General features: G+C 35.4%; 4 protein-coding genes and 1 pseudogene across 5 annotated transcripts; 3 read left to right on the forward strand and 2 right to left on the reverse strand.

Annotated features, from left to right (window-relative positions):
* Window positions 1-832: 832 nt before the first annotated feature.
* LOC118438894 lies at window positions 833-1,746 on the reverse strand (annotated as a pseudogene).
* A 10,068-nt stretch (window positions 1,747-11,814) lies between these two features.
* LOC110859703 (putative fatty acid elongation protein 3) lies at window positions 11,815-14,824 on the reverse strand. 2 transcript variants are annotated; one of them, XR_004837117.1, is made up of 6 exons: window positions 14,229-14,824; window positions 14,026-14,093; window positions 13,937-13,938; window positions 13,771-13,869; window positions 12,375-12,511; window positions 11,815-12,292 (listed from the first exon to the last, which is right to left on the reverse strand). XR_004837117.1 is itself a non-coding variant. In XM_022108676.2 (5 exons), the coding sequence occupies exons 3-5, from the start codon at window positions 13,842-13,844 to the stop codon at window positions 12,153-12,155; spliced, it is 351 nt and encodes a 116-aa protein (XP_021964368.1). In that variant the 5' UTR covers window positions 13,845-13,869; window positions 13,937-14,093; window positions 14,229-14,793; the 3' UTR covers window positions 11,815-12,152. The 2 variants fall into 2 exon arrangements, 1 of the variants encoding a protein (XP_021964368.1); XM_022108676.2 differs by having other exon boundaries at window positions 13,937-14,093; window positions 14,229-14,793.
* A 1,211-nt stretch (window positions 14,825-16,035) lies between these two features.
* Window positions 16,036-18,285, forward strand: LOC110859693. Its single transcript, XM_022108662.2, has 4 exons — window positions 16,036-16,776; window positions 17,463-17,572; window positions 17,632-17,960; window positions 18,033-18,285. The coding sequence occupies exons 1-4, from the start codon at window positions 16,373-16,375 to the stop codon at window positions 18,102-18,104; spliced, it is 915 nt and encodes a 304-aa protein (XP_021964354.1). The 5' UTR covers window positions 16,036-16,372; the 3' UTR covers window positions 18,105-18,285.
* Window positions 18,286-21,033: 2,748 nt separating this feature from the next.
* On the forward strand, window positions 21,034-21,896 carry LOC110859712. The gene is made up of 3 exons (XM_022108684.2): window positions 21,034-21,140; window positions 21,226-21,447; window positions 21,530-21,896. The coding sequence occupies exons 1-3, from the start codon at window positions 21,099-21,101 to the stop codon at window positions 21,683-21,685; spliced, it is 420 nt and encodes a 139-aa protein (XP_021964376.1). The 5' UTR covers window positions 21,034-21,098; the 3' UTR covers window positions 21,686-21,896.
* Window positions 21,897-22,742: 846 nt separating this feature from the next.
* LOC110859686 lies at window positions 22,743-23,391 on the forward strand. Its single transcript, XM_022108657.2, has 3 exons — window positions 22,743-22,828; window positions 22,890-23,111; window positions 23,176-23,391. Exons 1-3 carry the CDS (start codon window positions 22,796-22,798, stop codon window positions 23,320-23,322), a joined length of 402 nt encoding a protein of 133 aa, XP_021964349.1. The 5' UTR covers window positions 22,743-22,795; the 3' UTR covers window positions 23,323-23,391.
* The last annotated feature ends 625 nt before the right edge of the window (window positions 23,392-24,016 follow it).

The raw sequence follows: 24,016 nt of genomic DNA on the forward strand, positions 1-24,016 counted from the left end.
TTTGCCCGAGTGGCAAAATAATTTTTGTACTTATATGTATGTAATACTTGGTCATCAGTATGTACTTATATATAAATTAAACCCTACAATAGAAATAATTAAAATCAAAATTGTTAGGGTGTGGTCATGGAAAAAGATTAATTGTTCTATTAAAGGTGAAGAAGCGTTTTGGAACCCTAAAGCCGCTCAAGTTGCAATTTTTAAAAGAATAAATTATTCATTTTTGAATTTTAAGTTCACTGCACTAATCTGCCACATTAAAAATGTGTGATTAAGGATAGCTCCGAGTATGAGTGTTCGGATGGGAGTATATTTTGAAGTCACTCAATTGATGAAGAGTAAATAAAGTTATGGACTCTAGGGCGGGCAGTCGAAATAGATTCCCAAATAATAAAGCTGAATAGAAGAACGGCAGCTACTGAGGTGTAACTTCCTAATGAAGATAAAACGTTTCAAGTAGTAAATGCATCGGCGTAGTCTGAGTAACGTCGAGGCATGCCGTTTAGTCCTAGAAAGTGTTGGGGGAAAAATGTTATATTAACTCCAATGAACATAGTATAAAATTGAATTTTTAGTCACTTAGGATTTAAATTTACTCCTGTAAATAAAGGAAATCAATGAATTAAGCCTCCTATAATTGCAAACACAGCCCCCATAGATAAAACATAATGAAAGTGGGCGACTACATAGTAAGTGTCGTGAAGTACGATGTCAAGTGAAGAGTTAGCTAAAATAATTCCTGTGAGACCCCCCACAGTAAATAAAAATACAAAACCTATGGCTCATATTAAAGTTGGGGTGATAGTTAAAGCACTTCCTTGAAGTGTCGCCACTCAGCTAAAAATTTTCACTCCTGTGGGGATGGCAATAATTATAGTGGCGGCTGTAAAGTAAGCACGAGTGTCTACATCTATTCCCACAGTAAATATATGATGTGCTCAAACGATAAATCCTAGAAGACCGATTGCTATTATCGCGTAAATTATACCTAATTGACCGAAAGTTTGTTTTTTACCTCTTTCAAATGTAATAATATGTGAAATTATACCAAATCCAGGAAGAATTAAAATATAAACTTCTGGGTGACCAAAAAATCAAAACAAGTGTTGGTACAAGATAGGGTCGCAAAATGTCGAAAAATGTCGAAAAGTCGAAAAATGAGGTATTTAGGTTACGATCTGTTAAAAGTATTGTAATGGCTCCAGCAAGAACTGGAAGGGAAAGCAGGAGAAGGATAGCGGTTAAAAAAACTGATCAAACAAATAAAGGAGTTCGGTCCCAAGTCATACCTTCAACTCGTATGTTGATGATAGTTGTAATAAAATTTACTGCCCCCAAGATTGAACTTGCTCCAGCAAGGTGAAGTCTGAAAATTGATAAATCTACAGAAGCCCCAGCATGGGCGATGCCTCTTGATAAAGGGGGGTATACAGTTCAACCTGTGCCTGCTCCTCTTTCCACCAGTCCTCCTGATAAAAGTAAGATTAATGAAGGTGGAAGAAGTCAAAAACTTATATTATTTATTCGAGGGAACGCCATATCTGGGGCGCCGATTATTAGTGGAACTAGTCAATTTCCAAACCCCCCAATTATAATAGGCATAACTATGAAGAAAATTATAATAAAAGCATGGGCTGTTACTATTACATTATAAATTTGGTCGTCTCCAATAAAAGAACCTGGTTGACCTAATTCCAAGCGGATTAAAACTCTAAATGCGGTGCCGACCATAGCAGATCAAACTCCAAAAATTAAATACATAGTTCCAATATCTTTGTGGCTGGTTGAAAAAAATCAACGTTTCATAAATAAAATGGCTGAGTTTAGGTGTTAAACTGTAAATTTAATTACGAGTGGTGTACTCTTTTATTATAATGTTATGTATTCAATTATGAGTTAGGATTGCAAATCTTAAAGTGGCGTTAAGCTCTTAACTTAAAGTTTAAGGCTCCCATCTTAATTAAAGCTTTGAAGGCTTTTAGTTTTATTAACTTAAAACTTTAAATTAATAAAACTAAATTTGATAAAATTAAATTCCCGGTTAGGGAGAAAATGATGAATTTATTAATTTTTTTGTTACTTGATTTTTTTTCAGGGAGGCTAGCTGTTAAAGAATTAAAAAATATTTTAGTGTAAAAATAAAGTGAAACTAAAGAAGACGCAACCAATGTAATTATAATTACTATGGGGAAAGTTTTCACAGCTACTGCTAAGGCGATTAATTTTCTTAAAAATCCTAAGAACGGGGGGAGTCCCCCAAGTGATATAATTAGAGCTCTTAGTACGAATTTCGTTTTAAGATTAATTTTAGAGGAATTAATTTCTTTAATTTTTTTTAAATTTAAAAAATTTATAACGAAAATGATTGGAGATAAAACAAAAAAATAAATTAAAAAATAAAAAGTTCAAAATTTTAAAGACAAAGAGGCTAACATGAGTATTCATGCTGAGTGTGAAATTGAAGAATAGGTTAATAGAATTTTTCTACTTATTTGGTTTAGCCCTCCAAGTGCACCAGCAGTCGCTGATATAATAATAATAAAATAAGTAAACATACTAATATTAAAATTAATCATTAATATGAATGGGGCAATTTTTTGTCAGGTGAAGATGATAAAACATTTAAATCAAGAGATGAATTCAGTAACTTGAGGAAATCAGATGTGAAAGGGGGCTAGGCCTGCTTTGATAGACAGGGCTGAAAATAAAAAAAAAGTTTATTCTTTCTAAGTAATAATTTTTTATTTGAAGGGCTGTAAAGGATGCAGCTGTAATTAAAATGACAGAAGCGACCGCCTGGGTTAAAAAATATTTGATTGCTGTCTCTGTAGATTTAAAATTAAGGTCTCTTAAAATTAAAGGGATAAATCTTATTAGGTTAATTTCTAGGCCGATTCAACAAAGAATTCATGAGTTAGACGATACTGCCATTAAAGTGCCTAAAAATGTAGTGGTTATAAATGTTAATTGATAATTTTTAAAGAACATTAAAAAGAAAGAGATTTGACTCTTATAGAAGGGGTATGAACCCTTTAGCTTATTTAGCTTACCTTTATATTAATTGTGTGTGTGTGGTTGGCTAGGCTCATAAAATTTATAAATTAGTTTAAATGAACATTAAATTTTGAATTTAACAGAAATAGTGCAATTCTATTATTTATAAATAAAGGTACAAATACATGATCTATTCTATCAAAATAGCCCTTTTTTCAGGCACATTATTAATTTTTTCTTAGTACATTATAAGATGTTTTAATGTTTTTTTGCGTTAATGCGGTTATGTGTAGTATATATATATATATATATATATATATATGTATATATATATATGTATATATATATGTATAAATATTAATTATATGCATATGTATGGTTCATTATTTATATATATATATATATTCATATATATTTATTTATATGAATATATTAGTATATACATATGCATAAATATATATATTTATTAATAAATAAAAATATCTATATATATATATACATATTTTATATGTATAAAAAAAATAACGTAACCATCAATATACTTAAAATTAATAATAAAAATTAACGAATAAATAATCAAAGATTAATCCAAAATAACCAATCAATTAAGGCTATAATAATATGTTTAAATTTATTATATATATATATATATATATATATTCATATGTATTTATTTATATGAATATATTAGTATATACATATATATAAATATATATATTTATTAGTAAATAAAAATATCTATATATATATATACATATTTTATATGTATAAAAAAAAAAATAACGTAACCATCAATATACTTAAAATTAATAATAAAAATTAACGAATAAATAATCAAAGATTAATCCAAAATAACCAATCAATTAAGTTTTTATAAGTCATACGTAAAATTTTATTTTATCTCTTACTTATTTTACTACCGAAATAATTGCTTAGACTTCTTGTTGTTCACAAATTTCATGTGCACAATTCTCAACCTAAATAACTATAACAAAACTGAAACTGTTGTGATAAAGAAAGAAATGTTTATATAAGTTTGGGAAAATTGATCGTCTTAAAATTTGAAGCACATAAATAATTTAATAAAGCCTTTTGTTACATAGTGTTACAAATATTTACGTACTTTCTAAAATTGTTCACAATAAGATTTAAGTAAATCACAAATTTGGTCATGCAGTATACTTCTGGATTACGGGAGAGTGGTGGATTTTAACTAAATTTTTAAAGTTTAAATTCTCACCTTAAGCAAGTAGGTATTTTCAGTAGTTTTAATACAGCGTAACACATTTTCAACTCTTGCATATCGTCGGCCTAATTTTAAAATGAGCTAAGTGATCAAGATGTCTAATTTTAAAATGAGCTAAGTGCACAAGTTTTCTAATTTTTAAATGAGCTAAGTGATCAAGTTGTCAAAATTTTAAAATGAGCCAAATGATCAAGTTGTCTAATTTTAAAATGAGCTAAGTGCATGCAAATACAATGTTAAATGGCTGCACTTAGATCATTTTATAATTAGGCCGACGATATAGATTTGAGTAAGTTATTGCGGGATATGTCTAGCCAAGCGTGTACTGTTTGTCATGGGGAAATGCCCCGGTCTACGTGACGTTGGCGACGTCTGTAGTTATTTATTTGTTGGTATTTTTCGAGCATAGAATTGATTGGAAGGAATCCTTTTTCTAATAATGTTGTAAGAATGCAATTTTGATGGCTCATTTATTAATACTGCGTTCCTAACCATTATGAAACAAGTACGGACATTGAGAAAATTGTCCTATAGCGTGAAATGATCATGACAAATTGATAAGCAATTACTGAAGTGTAGCCATGTCTTGGTGCCGTGGTAGCATACCAGTGTTCGACAAAAAGCAAAACAGCATCGACTGATCAATGCTTTTTGCTTTATTGCTTTTTATATGTTTTTTTTTTGCTTTTTTATGCTTTATTGCTTTGTTGTAAGCTGCGCCATCTATTGGTCACTCATACTATCCAAAGTTTGGATTCCAAACGATATATTAAAGCTATAAGGCGTTTATTTAGATCATACTGCATGTCATGACAAAAACGCAGCTTGTAATTTGCAATTCAAGAAAAAATTGATAAAAATAATTCAATACTAAATAAAGATGACAATTTGATCTTAATTTCTGAGAAAAACGTCCCCAATTAGCGCATTTATGACAATCTATAACCACACACAATATACAAATCGAATAGAGCTTTATTTAGCTTATTTCGAACTAAATATATAAGGACTTACTTTACACTTACGAATTTCTCATTTTTCTCATTGCACCTCATTGAAAGCAAAAAAGCATCGAAGGAGCAAGTGCTTTTTTAAGCAAAAATTAGCTTTTTTTAAGCAAAACAGCAATAAACCATCGATTTTTATTTAAGCAAAAAGCTGCTTTTTAAAGTAATAAAGCAAAAAAGTCACCCGGGCCACCACCATGCGAGAGATGTATGGTGGTGGCAGGCATCTTATCCTTCAATGGCGAGCTCCAGATTAGCGTTTGGGACAGACAGAGAGACAGAACTGGGTAAATATATACATATTTAGGTAAATAGCCAGAGCTGAACATATTTATGTAGGTAAAACTTTTGTTATGCAAAGCCGGAAAAAAATAATTATGTCAATGGAAAATTACGACACACAAAAAGTTTGTCAGATGGACCTTTTTTCCTATAAAAGTCAGAAACTACTATCTCAACGCCAGCATTTGGGTTTCATAACAGAGCTCCACGCCGCCCGATTTTTCTTGATGGCGGCGTCAATTTTTTGCTCGGCGTCCGCGGCGCGCCGGCGTAAAATCGGCGGCGTGGAGCTCTGCTCATAACAGTTAGGAATTGTTATTTAACGGCATTCTAAAGTCATGAAGACATTGAGGACATAAAACCCTTTAAAGTCGCATAATTTACCTTCTTTATAGTATGCCTTTTGTAAGAATTCCAGACAGAATTGCTCAAACATTTATGCGTTCTTCCATTCACTGCGTCCGGTAGACACTGCTCGTCTATATAAATCAGACGCTCCTCCCTGAACTTCGCATTTCACCATTTACATAGAGCCAAACTGCATACGTAGTCACGGACTATGTAGTTTTGCTAAGATGACCGGATTTTATAAAGTAATTCCACAAGCGAAGCTCTGTTTCTGGATTGATTCCCTGTACGGATGCAACGCCGTAAAATGGAAGAAAGTAAAAAAATCGGGTAGATTTGTGGCCACAAACAATCTCAAGAATCCATCTCGAATCTTGCTGATCTTCGCAATAATTTTCTACTTCATACTGATGAGTATTCATTTAGGAATTATTCTCCGAGATGGAACGCCAGATCCCATATTTGGAACGAATATTCCTGCACTTCAACTTTGGATTCTTGTGTATTCTGGAATCTCTTTCGGAGCACTATCATTTTCTAGGGATGCGGAAATAGCGGCGTGGTTCAACACATTGATGAAGTTCGAGGAGAAGCATTTTGCAGGTAAGGAATAAAGTTTCTCACTTTCCATGAAATCGATCATACCTGTACAGCTTCATTCATATTGCCGAAATGAAGGGCGAGTGAGGGTGAATGAAGGAAGAATGAGTGAGGGTGAGTGAAAGAGTCTTCACTCACACTAAATGATTGATGAATGAAGTGAATGAAGCCTCCCTTAATTTTTACTCTATGTTAAATACATGGGGTGAAGTGAGATGCTGAATAATTGAAGGTGATGGGAGGGAAAATGAATGAAGGAGAATGAAGGATGAAGGCCTTCAGACCCAAATGAACGAAGGATGAATGAAGGGAAAATTTCTGCACAGCTATGAAATCGATATTTAAATTATACCAGTATTTCGAGTAGAAAAAACCGGATTGTCCAGGACGGCGATCAAAAGCGGTCAAAAGAAGGCCATAATTTTGTCCAAACGTGGATAAAACCGGTTTTTCCACCCGGACAAAAGTGGTTTTAATCAGCCCCAACCCGTTTTGGACGTAAAAAAGAAAGACTGAATTATACTTTAGTGGTGTTCCTGTTACTAATAATTTTTTAATGTATCCATAGAAAACTATGCAGAACAATTGGCATTGCAAAATTTTGGCAAACTCGAAATGGCAATGGCATACTGGATTAAGGAATTCAATGCTATGTTTCACGGAAATTTTCAAAAAATCATAATATTCGGCGCGATTGGCGTCCCGGTGCTGAATCCTATCCTACTGTCCCTCCACATTTATCGAGCACCCTGTACCCGACCATTGCTTGTCTCCTTTCTAAAGCAGTGTCACAACGGGACTAAGGGAATGTTTGGATTTGATATACCAAGTAATACCATCCTGCACATCGTTTGGCATATTTTGGACATTTGGGCTGTCGGATTAGGGTTCGCTCTGACGCCCTGCAACGGTGTCTTCACTATTTTCGTGGGTGCAATGTGCCTGAGAGAGTATCAGTCGAGGTAAGCCAAGTAAACATTATTGCACCCACTCTCGGCAATTTAGAATCGATTAAAAGTATTACATCAATAAACGAAGTAATAATTTAGTTAATATGTATAATCGCGTTCAAATTGCGATTGTAGTTAATTATCCTACAATGGTATCAAGTTAACTTGAAACGATCGTCCTCTGGGTAACGCCGCAAAACGCCGCAAAACACCACTATTGCACGATGAAAGTGTTTTCAGGATTTTAATCCAGGTCACTTGGGTCACATGAAAAAAATCATCGACTGATAGAATACCGAAAATCCGTAAGTTGGAGGAAATTATTTTTTTTTACCCAAGTGACCTATGTAGTTTAAAATCCTAAAAACTCCCTCTGGGAAATCCTTGAGGAAGTGTGGTCCAAATTTGACCTCGATCCGTCAATATTGTGACCTGTAAGCCGAAATAACTTTGGGTGATTTTTGAAGCGAAAAATAAAGCGGGTATGGGATTGCAGTCTGGGAATAGTGAAGTTTGTGACCGCGAGGATGACCGTTACAGGCAGTGTTTACACTGGTTGAAAACAAATTGTCCAGGACAGCGGTCAAAAGGCCACCTTTGACCACTAAATCATCATTTTGTCCAGACAAAGGTGGATGAAACCGTTTCTTCCACTGGACAAAAGTGGTTTTAACCACCCCCAAACCGTTTTAGACATCCTAAAAGAAACACTGATCACAGGTTAACTTGTAACTAGATTTACCATCTTCCCAGAAATGTCTAATAAATAAACCTATCGTTTCACAACAGGTGCAAAGAGTCTCTTTCCCACATTGGAACTAAATCTGTTCAATTATGCCAGGAACAACTTTTGCTGTACAAGACAACATTCCTACTATCTGCCCAACATAACGCCCTACTTACAGGCATCCTGGCTAATCTCATGGTACCGTTGTGTTCCCTCGCCATCTTCAGTTTGTACAGCTGTATTGCCCTTCATGACCTCATGCCCTTGCCCTTGACACTTTTCTCAGTCACACTTGTGTTGGAACTCACCCTAATGGTCCATGGCGGAATGTACACAAGTTATGGTAAGTTATACGACGAGAGTGCAGCTTTGCTAAAGTTTTTTAAAAATGTGGACGAAATCGGGAAGAACAAAGTACTGCGACGAATGCTGATTTCTTTGCAATCGACAAAGATAAAATTCGGAGGGGGAAGAAATTTCATGGAGGCGTCGACTTCATTGTAATTTAATCGAGAAACTGTGGAACAAGCGATTAGTTTGGTGCTTATGAATAACGCTTAGCCAGCGCAATCAATTTGTGTCCAATAAATCGCACACAGCATGAAAATAAAATAATATGGTTACTGTATTTAAACAAAATAAATGTTTATGTATGTGTATAGTTCGAATTGCAAACAGATAAAAACTAATATAACTAATACTAATTACTAATTAAAAACAAACAGCAATTACCAAAGCCTAATTTAAATCCTATAATTAATAAATATTTACAAGGTTGACCTACATAAGTTCAGCCGGACTGTTATCATAATAGTGTTATGATTCGAGTTTCACCATTTCATGTGGACAATTCCCAAACCCATACAGTTATTTAATTATAAGCAAAACTGAAGCCGTTGTCACTAAATATGTATACATGGAAAGAAATAAATTCTTTAGAAAAGTTTAGAAAAATGAACCCTCTAAAACTCATAGTCTCATAAATAAGTAATTAAGTAAAGTCTTTTATTACATAATTTTGCTATTTTCAAAAATGGTTCACATTAAGATTTAACCAGGTTTACATAAATCAGAAATTTGGTCCCGCAGTATACTTCCTTCTTACACGAGTTTTAGGAACAAGGTTTATTTATACTTCCCACTTCAAGTGATATCAATTTTGCAATGTTAACCATTACCAATGAAAATTCACTACAGAAATATAAGTATCATGTGAGACTACATGTTTCTACAACAAAAGGAGCATATTCATCGTCTGTATCGAGCAAAACTGCTGAATTACCAGTGGTGTCAGCTCGTCCATGAAGTTACTTCCAAACCTCACCTTCAATGGGGCGAATGACTTCAGCAACCTCATCCCCACCTTATCCTTCACCACACCCTTCATATCCCTCAAGTATGCCCCACTCGTGCGAAATATGACGCCAGCTGCCGTGCAAAAGAGAATATTCATGATTAACCCGTCTATAGCTGCCAGCCCCAAGAAGACGAGGTGTGTTCCCGGCATGACATGTTGAAATTTGATGAACGCCACAGCTGACAAAATTTGTATGCCAGGACATGCCACCAACACGAGGGGAAGTATTTTTCCACGAACTGCCCGGTTTAGGACACCCTCCAAAATCTGAAGGTTGCGATATTTCTTCGAAAAAGTTGGCGAACTCAGAATTTTCGATGATTCTTCCCACAGGTGGAGAATACCAGAGATTAGGATGTAGATTGCGTAGTGGACACCGTTCACCATGTGTCGTACCATTTGCACGAATTCGAATGAAATTAGGATTATTCTTATTATTGCGAAAAAGAACGAGCCAGAGTAGAAGAGTGATTTCGAACACTGGGTGACGGGAAGGATGGATGATCCCAGAAGGTAGGCCTGACACGGGAGTAGGATCAGCAGGACAATTATTGCCAGGGGGAAAATGAGATGGAAAGTAACGTCGAGGAGCGAATACGTTAAGTTGATCAGTTTGTGGAAGCTTTTCTTGTGCCAGATTCCAGAGGCTGGAATTGTTAATTAATTATGGTAATACAATTATTATCACGGTTTAGCTTGACCTTACATTCAAATGCGGGCGGTAACAATTTTATTACCATGAAAGTCTAGGTACACTTTAAGAAACTGGGTGATAATCATTATCATGTTTACCACCGTATGACTTTACCGCCCGTAGTGATAGGCCTCGTCACAATTCTGGTTACATTATAACCACCACCAAATTGGTATAAGCCGTCACTGCGTACTGACATACCACCAACCGGTAGAGTCATATATAGTTATAGCCCGGTAATACACTCTAAATAATTTGGTAATGATCGTCACCGCCCGGAGTCACTATGATGCCCTACCATCGTTGGTGACGAGTTCAAAATTAATTTTATCTGGTAACAAATTCTAAACCGGATGGTAACGTATTTGAATTGTCTTGATTCTGTGACAAATGTCACCAACGATGGTAGAGCATCATAGTGACTCCGGGCGGTGACAATCGTTACCAAATTATTTAGAGTGTAATATTTCTTACAGTGTACATAATAGCTTCCTCACCCAATTCCAGACATTCCTTCTCCTGGTAGATCTCGTTCATTAGCTGAATTCCCGTAATATCTGCCCTCCACTCGGTTCCAGCGATCGTGGGTGCACCGTAAATCCAGGCAAACGTTGCCGGAAATATCTTCTCAGACATGGGTGCCGTTTAGGAAACAAGGGCAGCGATTTGTGCCATGACATAACTGACGCTGATCAAGAGATAAATTCTCGTGCACCTTCTGGTCCCTGGAGAACACGGGACGACGAGCTGCCGTCGTGAATCCCAGGCGTAGTAAATGCAGCGATACAGCTTTCCAACGTGTAGGTTACGTCTCATGTGCGGCAGTAGGATAGAGGATAACATTTTAAGGGAAGGTAATCACCTGGGGTGTGCGGTGGGGGTTGATATCGGAATTTTTAGATATTTTAATGGAAATAAATTCTTTTTATACCACGCCAAGCAATGAAAGAAGTTGAAGTGTTAATTTATTTAAGGTATAAATTGAGGTGAACGCAAAATGGTAGTTTGGAGAGGAATACTAAATTATGCAGGAAGTTAATATTTGACTACTTCTTAATATGTGGCTTTAGAAGTATGTTATTTGCATGAATTGCATTTTATTATTTAATATTGGGGGTGATGTTGATTTATAAGTAAATATATGCATAACTATGGGATGGGTAAATGGAGGTGACAATTGTTTTGTGGAATGTCAACACCTGGTTAAAGAGTTCAATAGGGCTCTAGAATATTTCAAACGTGTGGAAAATTTAAATATTGCTGTAAATAATTTACCTGTTACAATGACCGGAAATGGGGGGATGGTTCTTGTAGGTTTTGATGCGTTGTGAATTTATTAATGAAGCAGAATGAATTGCACAATTCATATAATTGTTTACTTTGTGAGGAAATTTGGGATGAGTTATGAAATTTAAAAACCGATCCGATTTATTTATTTCAACGACTTTATTTCCTATTATATTTCAGACTTTCAGCACCTACATGAGATGAAAATAATTAACGTAAAGTATTTTTTGAAACCTTAGGGTGGTTGAATTTGAAATACTGCAAATATGTGGTGAAAACGATAAATGTCAAAACATTGTAATTTTAGCCGTAAAAATAAAAATGACATGTAATCCTTGCTTAAACAAATCTATTTCAATTTGGATTAATAGGCAGTTTGTGTAGCTACAGTTTTAGGATTTCCGTAACTCTCCGTATCTCCTGAAAGTGGTCAAAATTTCCGGAGCAAATTTGTAAATTGTGGTGGGGCGTAGTCTTCACATTTTTCAGGTGCACTTTGAAAATATCGACCACTCTCAAGAGATACGGAGCGTTACGAAAATCCTAAAAACGTAGCTACACAAACTGCCTAATATCATGACAATAATGACTTGATAAGGAACTTAAAATAAATGCGGCATGTAGTTTTTGTATTTATTTTATCAAGATTGCATTATAGAATTATAACTTTTTCTTCTCTCCTCCCTTCCCCCGATTGACCACGTCGATTAGTAACTTGCCAAAAAGAATGACAAAACTTCCATACACCACTTGGCTGATTAGGATGCTCGTCTCGTATCTGCAGCATTCTCCGCTCGTCTCTGAAATTAAATAAATAAAGTTGTCATTAGCCCAAATACACGGGATATTTTGTTACTTATTTATCTGCGGCGAAATACGTACTCGCAATGTGGGCCGTGTAAATATTGGCAGAGATGCCGACAACCATTTGCAAAAATTGCAGAGAGCTGATAGCCGACGATATCCATCGGGGTATGTAGTAATCGACAGCTTTCAAGGCGAAGTAGGGGTACATCAGGCTAAAAATAAGAATAATTACATAATTTATTTACTACAATATTACAATGGTGAGATAATTGGGGAAAAGAACTCAAGCCTGTCTTGGTTTGGGTACGTGAAGTAGAATATTTTCTTGGTATTTTGGCATAATATTGGTCAAATATTTTAAGAAGTTTAAGGTTGCTCTAAAGCCATAGGATTAAAACTTTACAAAATTTGCGAAAAACACCCTAATTAAGATTTAAGTAAGTAGTATAAATAATTCAAGCCAACATTCATTAACAGTAAATTACGAACTAAAAAAGAAAAGGGACAAAATTTACAGCCAGAAAAAGTATTGAAACAATACTTTTTAGCCCGAGTCAGGGCTTATGTAACCGTCATGTCCGTCTGTCTGTCCGTCCGTCTGTCCGTCTGTCTGTCTATCGATAACTCTCTTTAAACTTATCCGATCGGGTTGAAACTTTCACCATATGTTTATGGGATGAAAGTACGAGTCAAGTTCGAAGATGAGCCAAATCGGTTCAGTGGTTGACCGGTGGGGGTCATATAGGTAGTGGGGGTATTATGCACCAAAATTTCAAAATAGTCGCAGAAAGTTGAAATTTGGCACAGAGCTTCCTAATAGCTTCTAATGAATGGCTTTGAAGTCAAAGTGGAAAAAATTTCAACCTGAAGGACCCTAGGGGGTGACCCATACCGATTTTCAGAAATTGACTTAGAAGGATGAAATTTGGCATGCAGGTCCCTTATGGCTTGTGATGAAAGCCTGTGAAGTTAAAACATAAAGTTTTTGAACCTGAGGGACCCTATAGGGTGAGCCATACTGATTTTCTAAACTCTTTCAATCGAGCTGAAATTAATTGTGAGAGTTGCTAATGACTATTGTGCAACTAAGGCGAAGTCAAATTAGAAAAATTTTCAGCATGAGAGACTGTAGAGGGTGACCACCACTGATTTTACGAAATTGTCGTATTGAGCTGCAATTTGATATGGCAGGTAGAAATGACTTCCTGAGCGATAATATGCAAGTCGCATGCCAAAATACTTTCATATAGAGGCTCAAACGGGTAACATTCAGTTACTGAATTTCGCCTAACATTTGATGCAAAATAGTCGGATTTATCGATAGAATAACAAACCTGACTCGGGCTATATCAACACTGCACACGGTAGGTTATTCTTATTTACTTTAAAAATTGACGTTTGTTGAAACATTTTAGTTACCAAAACTGTGCACATTTTTAATTTAAATTCCGAATAATAAAATTTTACGTACCTGTGAACACCATAGTTCATAAAACAATAATATCTACTGACAGGTTCCAACATTGGGGTCAGGATCCAAACCATGATTAAGGTGACGGCGTGATGATACCTGTGTAAAATTATTTTTTTTTACAAAATAAACTCGTCATATATTTCCAATTATAAATAAATCTCACCACTGCAAAAACACGAGTTCCGAGATAATCACAAATTTTAGTCAATGTAGTTTGAATTATGTAAATGTCAATTAAATTAATTAAATTACCAAGCTCTACATATTTAGAAAGTGCGAACGCAACTCTCCAAAATGTCATCACAGAGTAAACTTGGCTCCTAAAAAATTGTAAGATATTTTCAATTTTTAAGAAATAATTTTAATCTAAATTTCCACATCCAAATTTTCAGCGAAAACTTTTCACGACACAATTTCACATCCTCAAATCCACCAAAATATAAAAATTCACTCACATATGACACATCGACCCATGTACTCCTCCCCCTCGCAACGAGGCATACCAGTCCGGAAATAGACCAATAAATCCCGCAATAGAAAACAGTCCAAGGGCTGCATTCCAATAAAACAGTGGTCCCTTAAGATCATACGCTGGCCTGCTTTTCATCCAAAATTTTAGCGAGAAAATTCCCACGATATAGAGCACACTCGCGATTATCGAGTAGTGCCAATTTTCCGCGATCCAACTCATCCATCCTTTCCAGGTGAAGGTGGAAAAAGGATAGAGCGACGAATCTACGGACGGAAGGGCGGTGTAGTTAAGGAGGAAGGTAGAATTTTCAACCAGCCGGTGAGGAGCACAGTTTCCAATTTGCGACATTGTGCAAAAATTTGTGCAAAATTTGATGAAAAATTTTGGGCAAAAATTTTATGCCAAATTTTGGCAACAGACGGAGAACTAACTTGTACTTTGACTGGATCAGATGCACGGATGGACTGACCCAGTTGATAAGTGTGACGTATCTTATCTTCTGCTGTCTGCTGAGTGAACCCCGATCCTCGTGAGTGCATGGCGTGATCGAGGCATGAAGCAATTAAAATGCATGTAACAAATCAAACCAGGTATGTATTTATGATAAGGAGTTCTCACGGTAACAAGGTTCAAGTAGTACCTGAACTAAAATTTATGGAATATTTTATGGAAGTAATTACATATTTCTGTGGCAATTAAGTAATGCATGCAATTCGTGAAATTGGTATCATATGCGTATTCATAATTGGATTTCTTTTAGGAATCCTATTTATGATAGGATCATGCATAATTAGAGATTATTATTGGTTTATGAAGTAAAAACAATTTTTATATCTCGGTAAGATAAATAAATATAATACGCAGAATGTAAACATAACATAAACATTCCAAAACCGTAAATATTTATATTAGGGCAATTCATTTGTTACGGATGATAAATTTGGGTGAGGGTGTGGTGTGGCTGGATGTTGGAGATTTGTCAATTATAGCCTTCCGTAATTAATAGATTCTCTTATCTGCACAGTTAATTGGTGTAAATGTGTATGTATGTATGTAATCCTGATTTATTGAGAGGAATGGACAATTTGGATTCATTTAAACATTCCTATTCATTAAGATTTAAGCTCTTGGACTGTTTATGAATTCTCGATACATACTTTTGCAATTATATGTCACCAGATAGGCGACGTTCATAAATTATGTAACGCAAGAGAGGGGAGTGGGGGGGGGTCTGGTTCCCAATGATATCGTGCCTATGTGATACATGCTAAAGGGGGGCTGGGGAGTCTTGAAAATCGCGATTTTTGCGTTACATAATTTATGAACGATGCCATAGGAATATACTTAAATGCATGCATATCAGTGCACATATTTATGTGCTATAAGTAGCGTGTCGGTGTCGCATAATCTGTATAAATCGCTTCCCTTCCGACCGTATACTTATAAAGCCCAATTTAATTCTATTCATTATCTCAGGACGTGGGCTAGCCAAATACACATCTATTTATGTGTATCTGTACATATATCCATTGTGTAAACTTGAAATGATCACTCATTCATTAATGTTTTTCGCAACTCTGACCTCAGCAATTGACGCAAACAGTTTTTGAATTGAATTCAAGCAGGGTTTCAATCTGGTGTTTTTGTTACGTGAATAAATTTTATCTCATAACTATGGCGAATATTCTTATAAATACGTGTAGGACACTTCGGAGAAGCTACTTGCAAAAAAATCTGGCGAAGTCACGCGGATGTAAACTTTCCCGATGTTAATTTGTCCACATCCTGTGGTAATTTGCCACCGTCTGGTGTTGGTTTATCACCAGACAATTCAACACCATTAGTGACAATAGTTGTCACCAAATTGGTTACAAATCGACACCACGGCGGTGGAGTCATATATGCTAACCAAACGGTGTTAAATTTACACCGTTTTTATCAATATTTTTAGCAGTATACTTGCAAAATTGAGTTTCTTGCTACATCAGAACCCTGGGTAGGATCAAGGTTAATCGTAAATATGATGGAGAGGTTCAGACAAAATCGTCAGTTAGGATTCATCCACTTGCTACTCAACCACTGATGGAAGTATATCTTAATTAAATAAGTTACTGGATTAAATGTAAAATGAGATCCAAAAATTTATTAATTTTTTCCATCATATTTTCCTGTTTTTCGCAAATTCTCGCAAACTCTGAGGAAACGGAAGACGACGACTGGTTTTCCTTCTCCTCCTCCTCCGAGGAACAAGACTTAGACAAGAATAATTCTACCGTTAAGAAATCAGCTCCAATAAAAGAGAAGCGGTGGAACCGAGCCGGACTATGTGACCATGACGTGATCACCTCAGTTATTCTCAAACTAATTTTGGACGCACAGGACAAAATGGCAAAGGGGGACAATAGCACCGGACTGATGCCCTTGGATCCCATTTACATCCCGGAAATTGTCATGGATCCCGAGAAAATGCGGAGAGATGTCGATGGCGGTGGGGAAGGCGACGGAAATTCTCCGATTCAAGGAACCATTACGTGGGTTATTAAAACTTTAATCATACATATATACAGTTAACAGATAAAGTATCCGACCGCATCACAAATTACCCTATGTCAAAAATGCTTGTCAAAAATTGTCATTTTGTGAATATTTTTAGTTTTCGCCCATAAGCCTAATTTTATAAGTTTTTCAAATGACAATTTTCAAAAAATCATAGCTCAGCTCAAAAAAATCGTACAAAGATGGACAAAAGGTCAAAATGTTCAGGATGACTTGCACTATTGATAAACAACTAAAACCACCAAGGAAAAAATTTTGTTAATGTAGCTGAAAAGTTAGGTTTTTTAAACAAAATCTGACCTTTGACCTCTCCATTATTTTTGCAAAATACTTTCAGGATTCGACCGCAAACTTTATTTACTGTCACTATGCAAAAATTTGGATCTTTATTTTAAAGCATATTTGACTAGTAATTTGTAATGTGGTCGGATACTTTATCTGTTAACTGTACATAAACTTAGATTTGTTAATTTTCCTGGCATTCATGATTACCAAAATTTTCGAGGTGCTAAATGTTTGTAAATTAAAAAAAAATTTCGAAACATACTAGTTGACAACTTGGTGTAGAAATTTTTAAAATATGGAAGTAAATTTTTCTGCAAACTTTTGAGCAATTTTTTACGAATTTGTGTTGAACCTCCCTGATTTTCTAACTTTCTAGGGATGTCTACATTAAAGGTTTATCAAAATTTAACGTCACCGGAATTAACGCCGACCTGCAAAAAATGTTTGTCAACATTTCAATCGCTTTAGAATCAATATCAATTTCAGGTAAGTAAATTGTCAAAATATTGCCAAATAATTATGATAAGAATTTTTTTGGCCGTCAGGAACTGGCCGACTTAAAATCGGCCCCGTCTACTTCCCAATTTTTGGAAAGGGGAAATTCCTCTTTAAACCGGAAGGCGTGGATACCTCAATCCTGGTAGAATTTGGCACACATGAGAATGGAACGAGATATCTGAAGGATTTTGATTATGGACTGGCCCTGAAAAAACTTTATGTCGAACTGACCCCTCCCTTCCGTCCAGTCAGGGGGTGGAATCCCTTAGCTGGTGTCTTAAGTGGGGTAGGTGCCAGACTTTTCAACACGTTGGAGCAAAGGCTGCACCCAAGATTGAGGAGTCGAGGGAGCCAAGAAGTTTCTAAGAGGATGGGGGTATGCACGTCAAATTTAAATAATTTACCCATAATATTTCTCAATTTTAATTTAATTTTAAATATTTTTTAGACCTGGAAAATGTTAAATGAAGAAGTTATAGAAAATATGATCAATCATTCCGTATTCTGCTACTTTGGTTAAAAAATATATTCTTAGATGAATAATGTGCAAATTTACTTAATTCATGTGCGATTCTGTCCGATTTTATGAATTCGTAGGAAATATATAATTATACAGTTGCGTAGTTCAAGTGATTTTGGGCGGAAATTGATAAAACAAAAATTTGTGAAAATAAATTTCCAAATTTTTTAGTACGCTTTTACTACGTAGTGTTTCAATTTTTTGCTAAATACATAGCCACATGCGTCGCTTATGTACCTTAACTTAAGTATTTGTTCTCACTGTTTTTCTTTTACCCCATCACACCCAGGCTCATGTATTGTGAGAGAATTTAGATGTGTAATTATGCCGTCAAGTAAGGAACAAAAGATGTTTTGCATAACAACGCCAACCCGACGTGGATTTAAGACTTGGCAGTGTTTCCAAATTCACGTGTCTTATTTAGCGTTTTTGCAGCGTAGAGTGTAGTTGCATCCGTGAAATATTTACTTTTCCAGCTATGTGGTACCCTACTTATTTTCATGCATGTCATGCATTTGTGCATTTGCAGTCTGTCGCACCAGTATTAGATTGGATGAATCAACTCGAGGGTTAGCTCGCAATCACGAGTTACTTAGACAGGTAAAGACAACCAGTTCACTTTCACATTCTCTAGAACATTCTTACTTTCTTACCAGGCGGGGTTAATTATTTTGGTGAAATTTCATTTTTTGAGACGCAATGGATTCAAGACTTGGTTTCTCATTATTGAGTAGACACCAAGTCAAGCCAGACCAAGTGTCAATCTTAGGGGACAATGCTGTAACTTTGATAGATTTAGAGGAGGATCACCATAACTCGATTCGATGGACATATTCGGAATGGAAATTTAGTCTGGACAAGACTTTCGTCCATCCTGGACTGTCCTGGCCAGCCAGGACAAATATAATCCACCCAAGTATCCCACACCTTCAGCCCCTTCTTGGGCCGATTTTGACCTCGTCACTAGCACGGCGTTCCTGGAGTTAAGTGGAGGGAAAGACGTTAAACCTACCGCTCCTCCTTGGCTCTATCCAGATCACGGTGTTAAAGATACCGGAATCTCAAAATTCTGGCTGGATTAATATAGAAAGTAAATGTGGTATGAGTTATCGCGTCATCGTCATAACTGAATTAATCATTCAAAATTTGCAGAATGTGTGCTTAATTTTTTTGTAAATAGTTTGTCGAATTTGGTTTATGACCCGACTCTTATTTTCGTACTACTTTCATATGTCTGTATAAATTTTGTAGGAATGTGTCCGTTGCCAACACCTTGCAGTGAACGAGTCATCATTTAATCATCTCGACGCTAAGGGGCGAATGAGGATGTGACCACCAATAACTATTTATTTTACTGTGCAATTCCAGCTTCAAGCTCCACTAGTATAGATGGCAAGTCGCATGATTCAAAGATTAAGTTTTCATTAGAATTATATGTAGGTCTAAAATTTATAGGTGAAGTAAAATGTCAATTAATGTGAAACACCAAAATACCTTATGTTTGTGCTCAGCTAATTTTAGAATCTGAAGATCTAACCGGTCTGAAGGGATGTTAGAAATCAAGGGGTTTAAATAAACAAATATCAAAATTATTTCTTTCTGCATAAATTTTCTATTCTTCGCCTAATTGGTAAACTATTATCTCACTATGCTTAGCATGGGACTATTTAAATCCTCCTGCCTATCTGCAATATGTCTTAGTTCCTTGGCCGATTGACTTCAGATTTTATTGAAAATATTGGAGATAAAACACAGAATACAATTTACATTTGCGCATGCATGCTGTTTGTTTGTTTGTTGGCCTTTATTTCACGTATTATTCAACCTATCAGTACAAAATTAGACTGGTCTCCCTAGGGTAACACGACTGAACACCTTAATATTAAGATTAATTGCAATAAGCTATAACTTAAAAAAATAAAATATTTAACTTCAAACTAAGCTCAAAAACGTAGGATGCATATACAGTAAGTTTGTACAGCAAGTTTAGATATAAGTCATACTGTTATTTAACTAAATAAATTATCATGCTATATAACTAAATAAGTTATATCGTCATTCAACTGAATATGTTATATTGTTATTAAACTAAATAAGTTATATTGTTAGTTAACTAAATAAAATAGAATTGGCTAACCTAATTACAAGACCTTTTATCTAGCAACCATTGATTTACTGATTTTCTGAAGTTTACATTTTTTCCCTTACCCTTATCCTCCAAATGCTTCTAAAGGATGCTTCCAATTAAAAAATTATAAAGTATGGGAATGACATGGTTGCACTATTTTCAGTTTTCCATGTTTACAGATATCGTTAACATATTTATTTATCTGGCCATTCTCGCGTTGTGTAACTGCCAGTACCATTGCCTAATTCACGGTGTGTCCGAATTATCAGCTTACAAATTTTTTATGACAAACCCGTGTGAATCGTAAAACTTTGGTTGTAAAACTTTGGTTAAAACATAGTTGATTAACCTGCAAGTGTTGTAAATAATTATGTATGTAAAGATCACTTCACATTTATGCTAATTATGCTTGTGGCATGGATATGCATAATTGTTTGATATTCTACAAGTATCTTAAGGCGATTATGCACTTACAAAAAATTGCAACCCATTGTCGTGGGCTCTAGCATTTCAAATCAATTAGATAATTCGAGAGACACGCCTCAAAACCGTACGCCCAATGCAATCCCCAGTACCACCACGTCGCCAATTCATACACTACAAGGAATTCAAGTTTATTCGACAACGATCGCTGTAAAAGGTGACGAAACAAGTGGTGAAGCCTATAATTGTATAAATTATGCCGGTCGGAATTTATGTAAAAATAAATCTGAGGAATTAGTGAATACAACAATCATAATTTAATAACCCATCATGACGCACGGGATAATCTGAAAATCCCATATTTAAACGGGACCATTCCACTGCATTTTGCGCAGAAGTAATTCAACCACCGCTAGAAAAGAAAGACAATATAGCTCATCAATATGAACACATTTAGGGGCGAATTGGTCATTTTGACCATAGTCGTAAGTGCCACCTTCCTGAACAAAAACATTTTGAAGCTCCAGCTTACATTGGCAGAATATAATTTTTTTTTGCAAAAATTGGCAGTGTGGCGCCTTCAGCCTAGCAGTGGCCCAACTTTGCATCGCGCCATCCCCTTGTGACACTAATTTGGCGTCGTGCACTATCGGATTTGGCTGCTTGGGGTCGCCAATTACGATGTGTGCTCTGTTACAAGGTGGAAACGGCACGTCGGACTCAGCATGTCCTGCATTCCCGGATGGAAATCATTATTGCGCTTGCCAGAACTGTGTCGGTCTTATTAATTCGGTAAAAATTCGAGTGACACAATATTGAACAAAATTTGTTACCTCATAATGAATGGATTAGTATTTTTTTGATGTCTTTTCAGCTCTTGTACAACTGTGTCTGCTCAACCGACTACGTATGTCCTGGCGGAAAGAAGTTGATCCGATGTGCTAAGGTCATCCCTATATTCAATATCCAATACGGAACGCCACAATATTCTTGTTGCGGCAACGCGGTCAATAATGTTCAAGGATGTTAGTTGGCAAAGTAGTTGAATTGTTGTAAATATTGGTGAAATTAGTGGAATTGTAGTTGGCTCAATAAATTTGTGTGCATAAAAAAGACGATGTTAAAAATTTAATTGGTGCTCTGTCATAATTACTTAAGTAATTGTGGGGTAAATTGCGATCACACGTGCTACAAGAATAAATTAGGAGGATAAGCTCAATAAATATTAACGGTTTTCTTTACATGTGCAAGTCGTTAAGCATGTTTAAGGCATAAATTAAATTATTTACAGACACAAAATACATTTGTATGTCAAAGATTCTTTATTTTACTCAGATAATATCTTTATTCTAAAATCTACACATGATGTAAGGTATGCATAATGTTCACATTATACAGCATCATCCAATGAGCGCAATATAAATAAGTATATAATTAATTATTATATTGCAGACTCGTGTGAGTCGTAAAATTTGCAAAACAAAGTTGTTAAAATCTGACTGGTAAACGTGATTATTTTGCACTTGTATTAATTGCTTATTGAATTGAGTACCTATATAATTACCCTTATGTATGTAAATTGCAGAGCCTAATAAAACGATCTCGTGTAGCATGTATCGTATATACTTACGTATAAGTAGTAGATATTCGATTTTATTTTGGTTAGGAATTTTAAAATATTCGACTCTTTTGTAGTCAGCCCTAAATTTCTACAGCTTTGCGAATGCACTATATACAAGTTATCCCTCTGTATGGTATGTAATTATTTCACTATGACCAACTAAATGTGTCCGAACTTTTAACATCAACCTAGCCAGAACATTAACCCTGTATGCTGTCCATTGGAGAATCACGAGAGGTGATTATGCAAGCTGATGCCACCCCTCGTAATCTGAGGGGAATAATCAAGGGCACAAATAATTACACTATGCCGCTCTGGATTTATAAATAAATTAATCCGCTTAATTACAGGGTACCGCCGTAACGCCTAACTTATCATAAGGTACTTATGCATAAGAATATAAGAATAATTAAATTAAATGATTTAATAACTCTATTGTGACGCATAGATCCCCTATTTAAACGAAATTGATCGCACTCATTTCACACTCTAAATCAATTTGTGAGACAACCACGAACAATGAATACTTCATGCGTAGTTTTGGTCATTTTGGTAAGTTCTTATTTTGCCAAAAAATTACATCATGAACAAATTACTTGGCAAAAATTTACAGGGTGGCGTTGTGGGTTTGGCACTGGCCCAACTTTGCGTAAATCCAACCGCCTGCGACTCAAATTTTTCATCCTGTACGATCGGTGCTGGCTGCTTGGGATCTCCAATCACTATGTGTGCCATTGGACTTGGCGGAAATGGTACGAGCGACTCGGCCTGCCCAGCATTCACTGACGGAACGCATTACTGCTCTTGTAAAAATTGCGTTGGTCTCATCAATTCGGTAGATTTTACTTTGAAATAAATTAATGGATAATTTACATATCTTTATAAATATTTGTTACTAGCTCGACCATACATGCGCTTGCTCAAATGATTATGAGTGTCCAACCGGCCAAAGGCTGGTCAAATGCACCAACCTTTCGCAACAGTTCCTTAACTCGGTAGCATACTCGTGCTGCAGCAACGTCATCAATTTTGTTACTGGATGTTGAATTCATTGTCATAATGCTGAGATCAGTAAAATTACGAATTACTGAATAAATTATTCCAAAGCAAGTTAAGGCTGTGTTTACAAATTTAACAATTTGATTTACGTGTCGTTGAAATAGAATTTAATAGATACATCTTCACTAAGAAATAATAATATTTGGCCAGGCATATGTAAGTCAACATTTATACAACTTCTGTACTATTTATAACCGGCTGCCAAGATTTATATTTAAGTAAAGGATTTAGCCTCTTCAAGTACTCATAATTAATACGTAATTTTCAGTTTTAAATTTCAGATTGTCAAGCGTACGAGCCTACAGAAGAATTCTTGAATACGACACTATATTTGTTTATAGGGGTTTATAGTTTATATTCTAATAAATTCCTTTGTAGTAAATTATCATGAAAATAATAAAATTACGACTTATTCAATAAATTACTAGATAGGGAGTTAAAATTATTATAAATATCAATAGATGGGTTTGCAATAACGGAAATTACGAAACAGTGGCATTTATAGGCTATAAATTTATAACTTTTATTTCTCTGAGTATATAAAAGTAGACAGAAAACACTGAGATTATTTGACCAAAAATATGGCATGTTAAGAATTAAGAATGTTCCAGATTGGACAAAAAGTGAAATATTCATAAAATTATTACGAATTGATTTGGAGTATGAAAAATTGTTCCAGAA

The sequence above is a fragment of the Folsomia candida genome, unplaced genomic scaffold, assembly GCF_002217175.1.
Source record: "Folsomia candida strain VU population unplaced genomic scaffold, ASM221717v1 Fcan01_Sc027, whole genome shotgun sequence".
Taxonomy (NCBI): domain Eukaryota; kingdom Metazoa; phylum Arthropoda; class Collembola; order Entomobryomorpha; family Isotomidae; genus Folsomia; species Folsomia candida.

Excerpts from the sequence above, each read along its gene's own strand:
- LOC110859703 (XM_022108676.2), bottom strand. The coding sequence starts at position 13,844 with ATGGTTTGGATCCTGACCCCAATGTTGGAACCTGTCAGTAGATATTAT. Across the intron at positions 12,512-13,770 it reads ATGAACTATGGTGTTCACAG|CCTGATGTACCCCTACTTCG; the intron begins GTACGTAAAATT and ends TCTTATTTTTAG. Across the intron at positions 12,293-12,374 it reads TTACACGGCCCACATTGCGA|AGACGAGCGGAGAATGCTGC; the intron begins GTACGTATTTCG and ends ATTTAATTTCAG.
- LOC110859693 (XM_022108662.2), top strand. The coding sequence starts at position 16,373 with ATGAGATCCAAAAATTTATTAATTTTTTCCATCATATTTTCCTGTTTT. Across the intron at positions 16,777-17,462 it reads CCGATTCAAGGAACCATTAC|GGATGTCTACATTAAAGGTT; the intron begins GTGGGTTATTAA and ends CTAACTTTCTAG. Across the intron at positions 17,961-18,032 it reads AAGTTTCTAAGAGGATGGGG|ACCTGGAAAATGTTAAATGA; the intron begins GTATGCACGTCA and ends AATATTTTTTAG.
- LOC110859712 (XM_022108684.2), top strand. The coding sequence starts at position 21,099 with ATGAACACATTTAGGGGCGAATTGGTCATTTTGACCATAGTC. Across the intron at positions 21,141-21,225 it reads TGGTCATTTTGACCATAGTC|TGTGGCGCCTTCAGCCTAGC; the intron begins GTAAGTGCCACC and ends AAAAATTGGCAG. Across the intron at positions 21,448-21,529 it reads GTGTCGGTCTTATTAATTCG|CTCTTGTACAACTGTGTCTG; the intron begins GTAAAAATTCGA and ends ATGTCTTTTCAG.
- LOC110859686 (XM_022108657.2), top strand. The coding sequence starts at position 22,796 with ATGAATACTTCATGCGTAGTTTTGGTCATTTTG. Across the intron at positions 22,829-22,889 it reads GCGTAGTTTTGGTCATTTTG|GGTGGCGTTGTGGGTTTGGC; the intron begins GTAAGTTCTTAT and ends AAAAATTTACAG. Across the intron at positions 23,112-23,175 it reads GCGTTGGTCTCATCAATTCG|CTCGACCATACATGCGCTTG; the intron begins GTAGATTTTACT and ends ATTTGTTACTAG.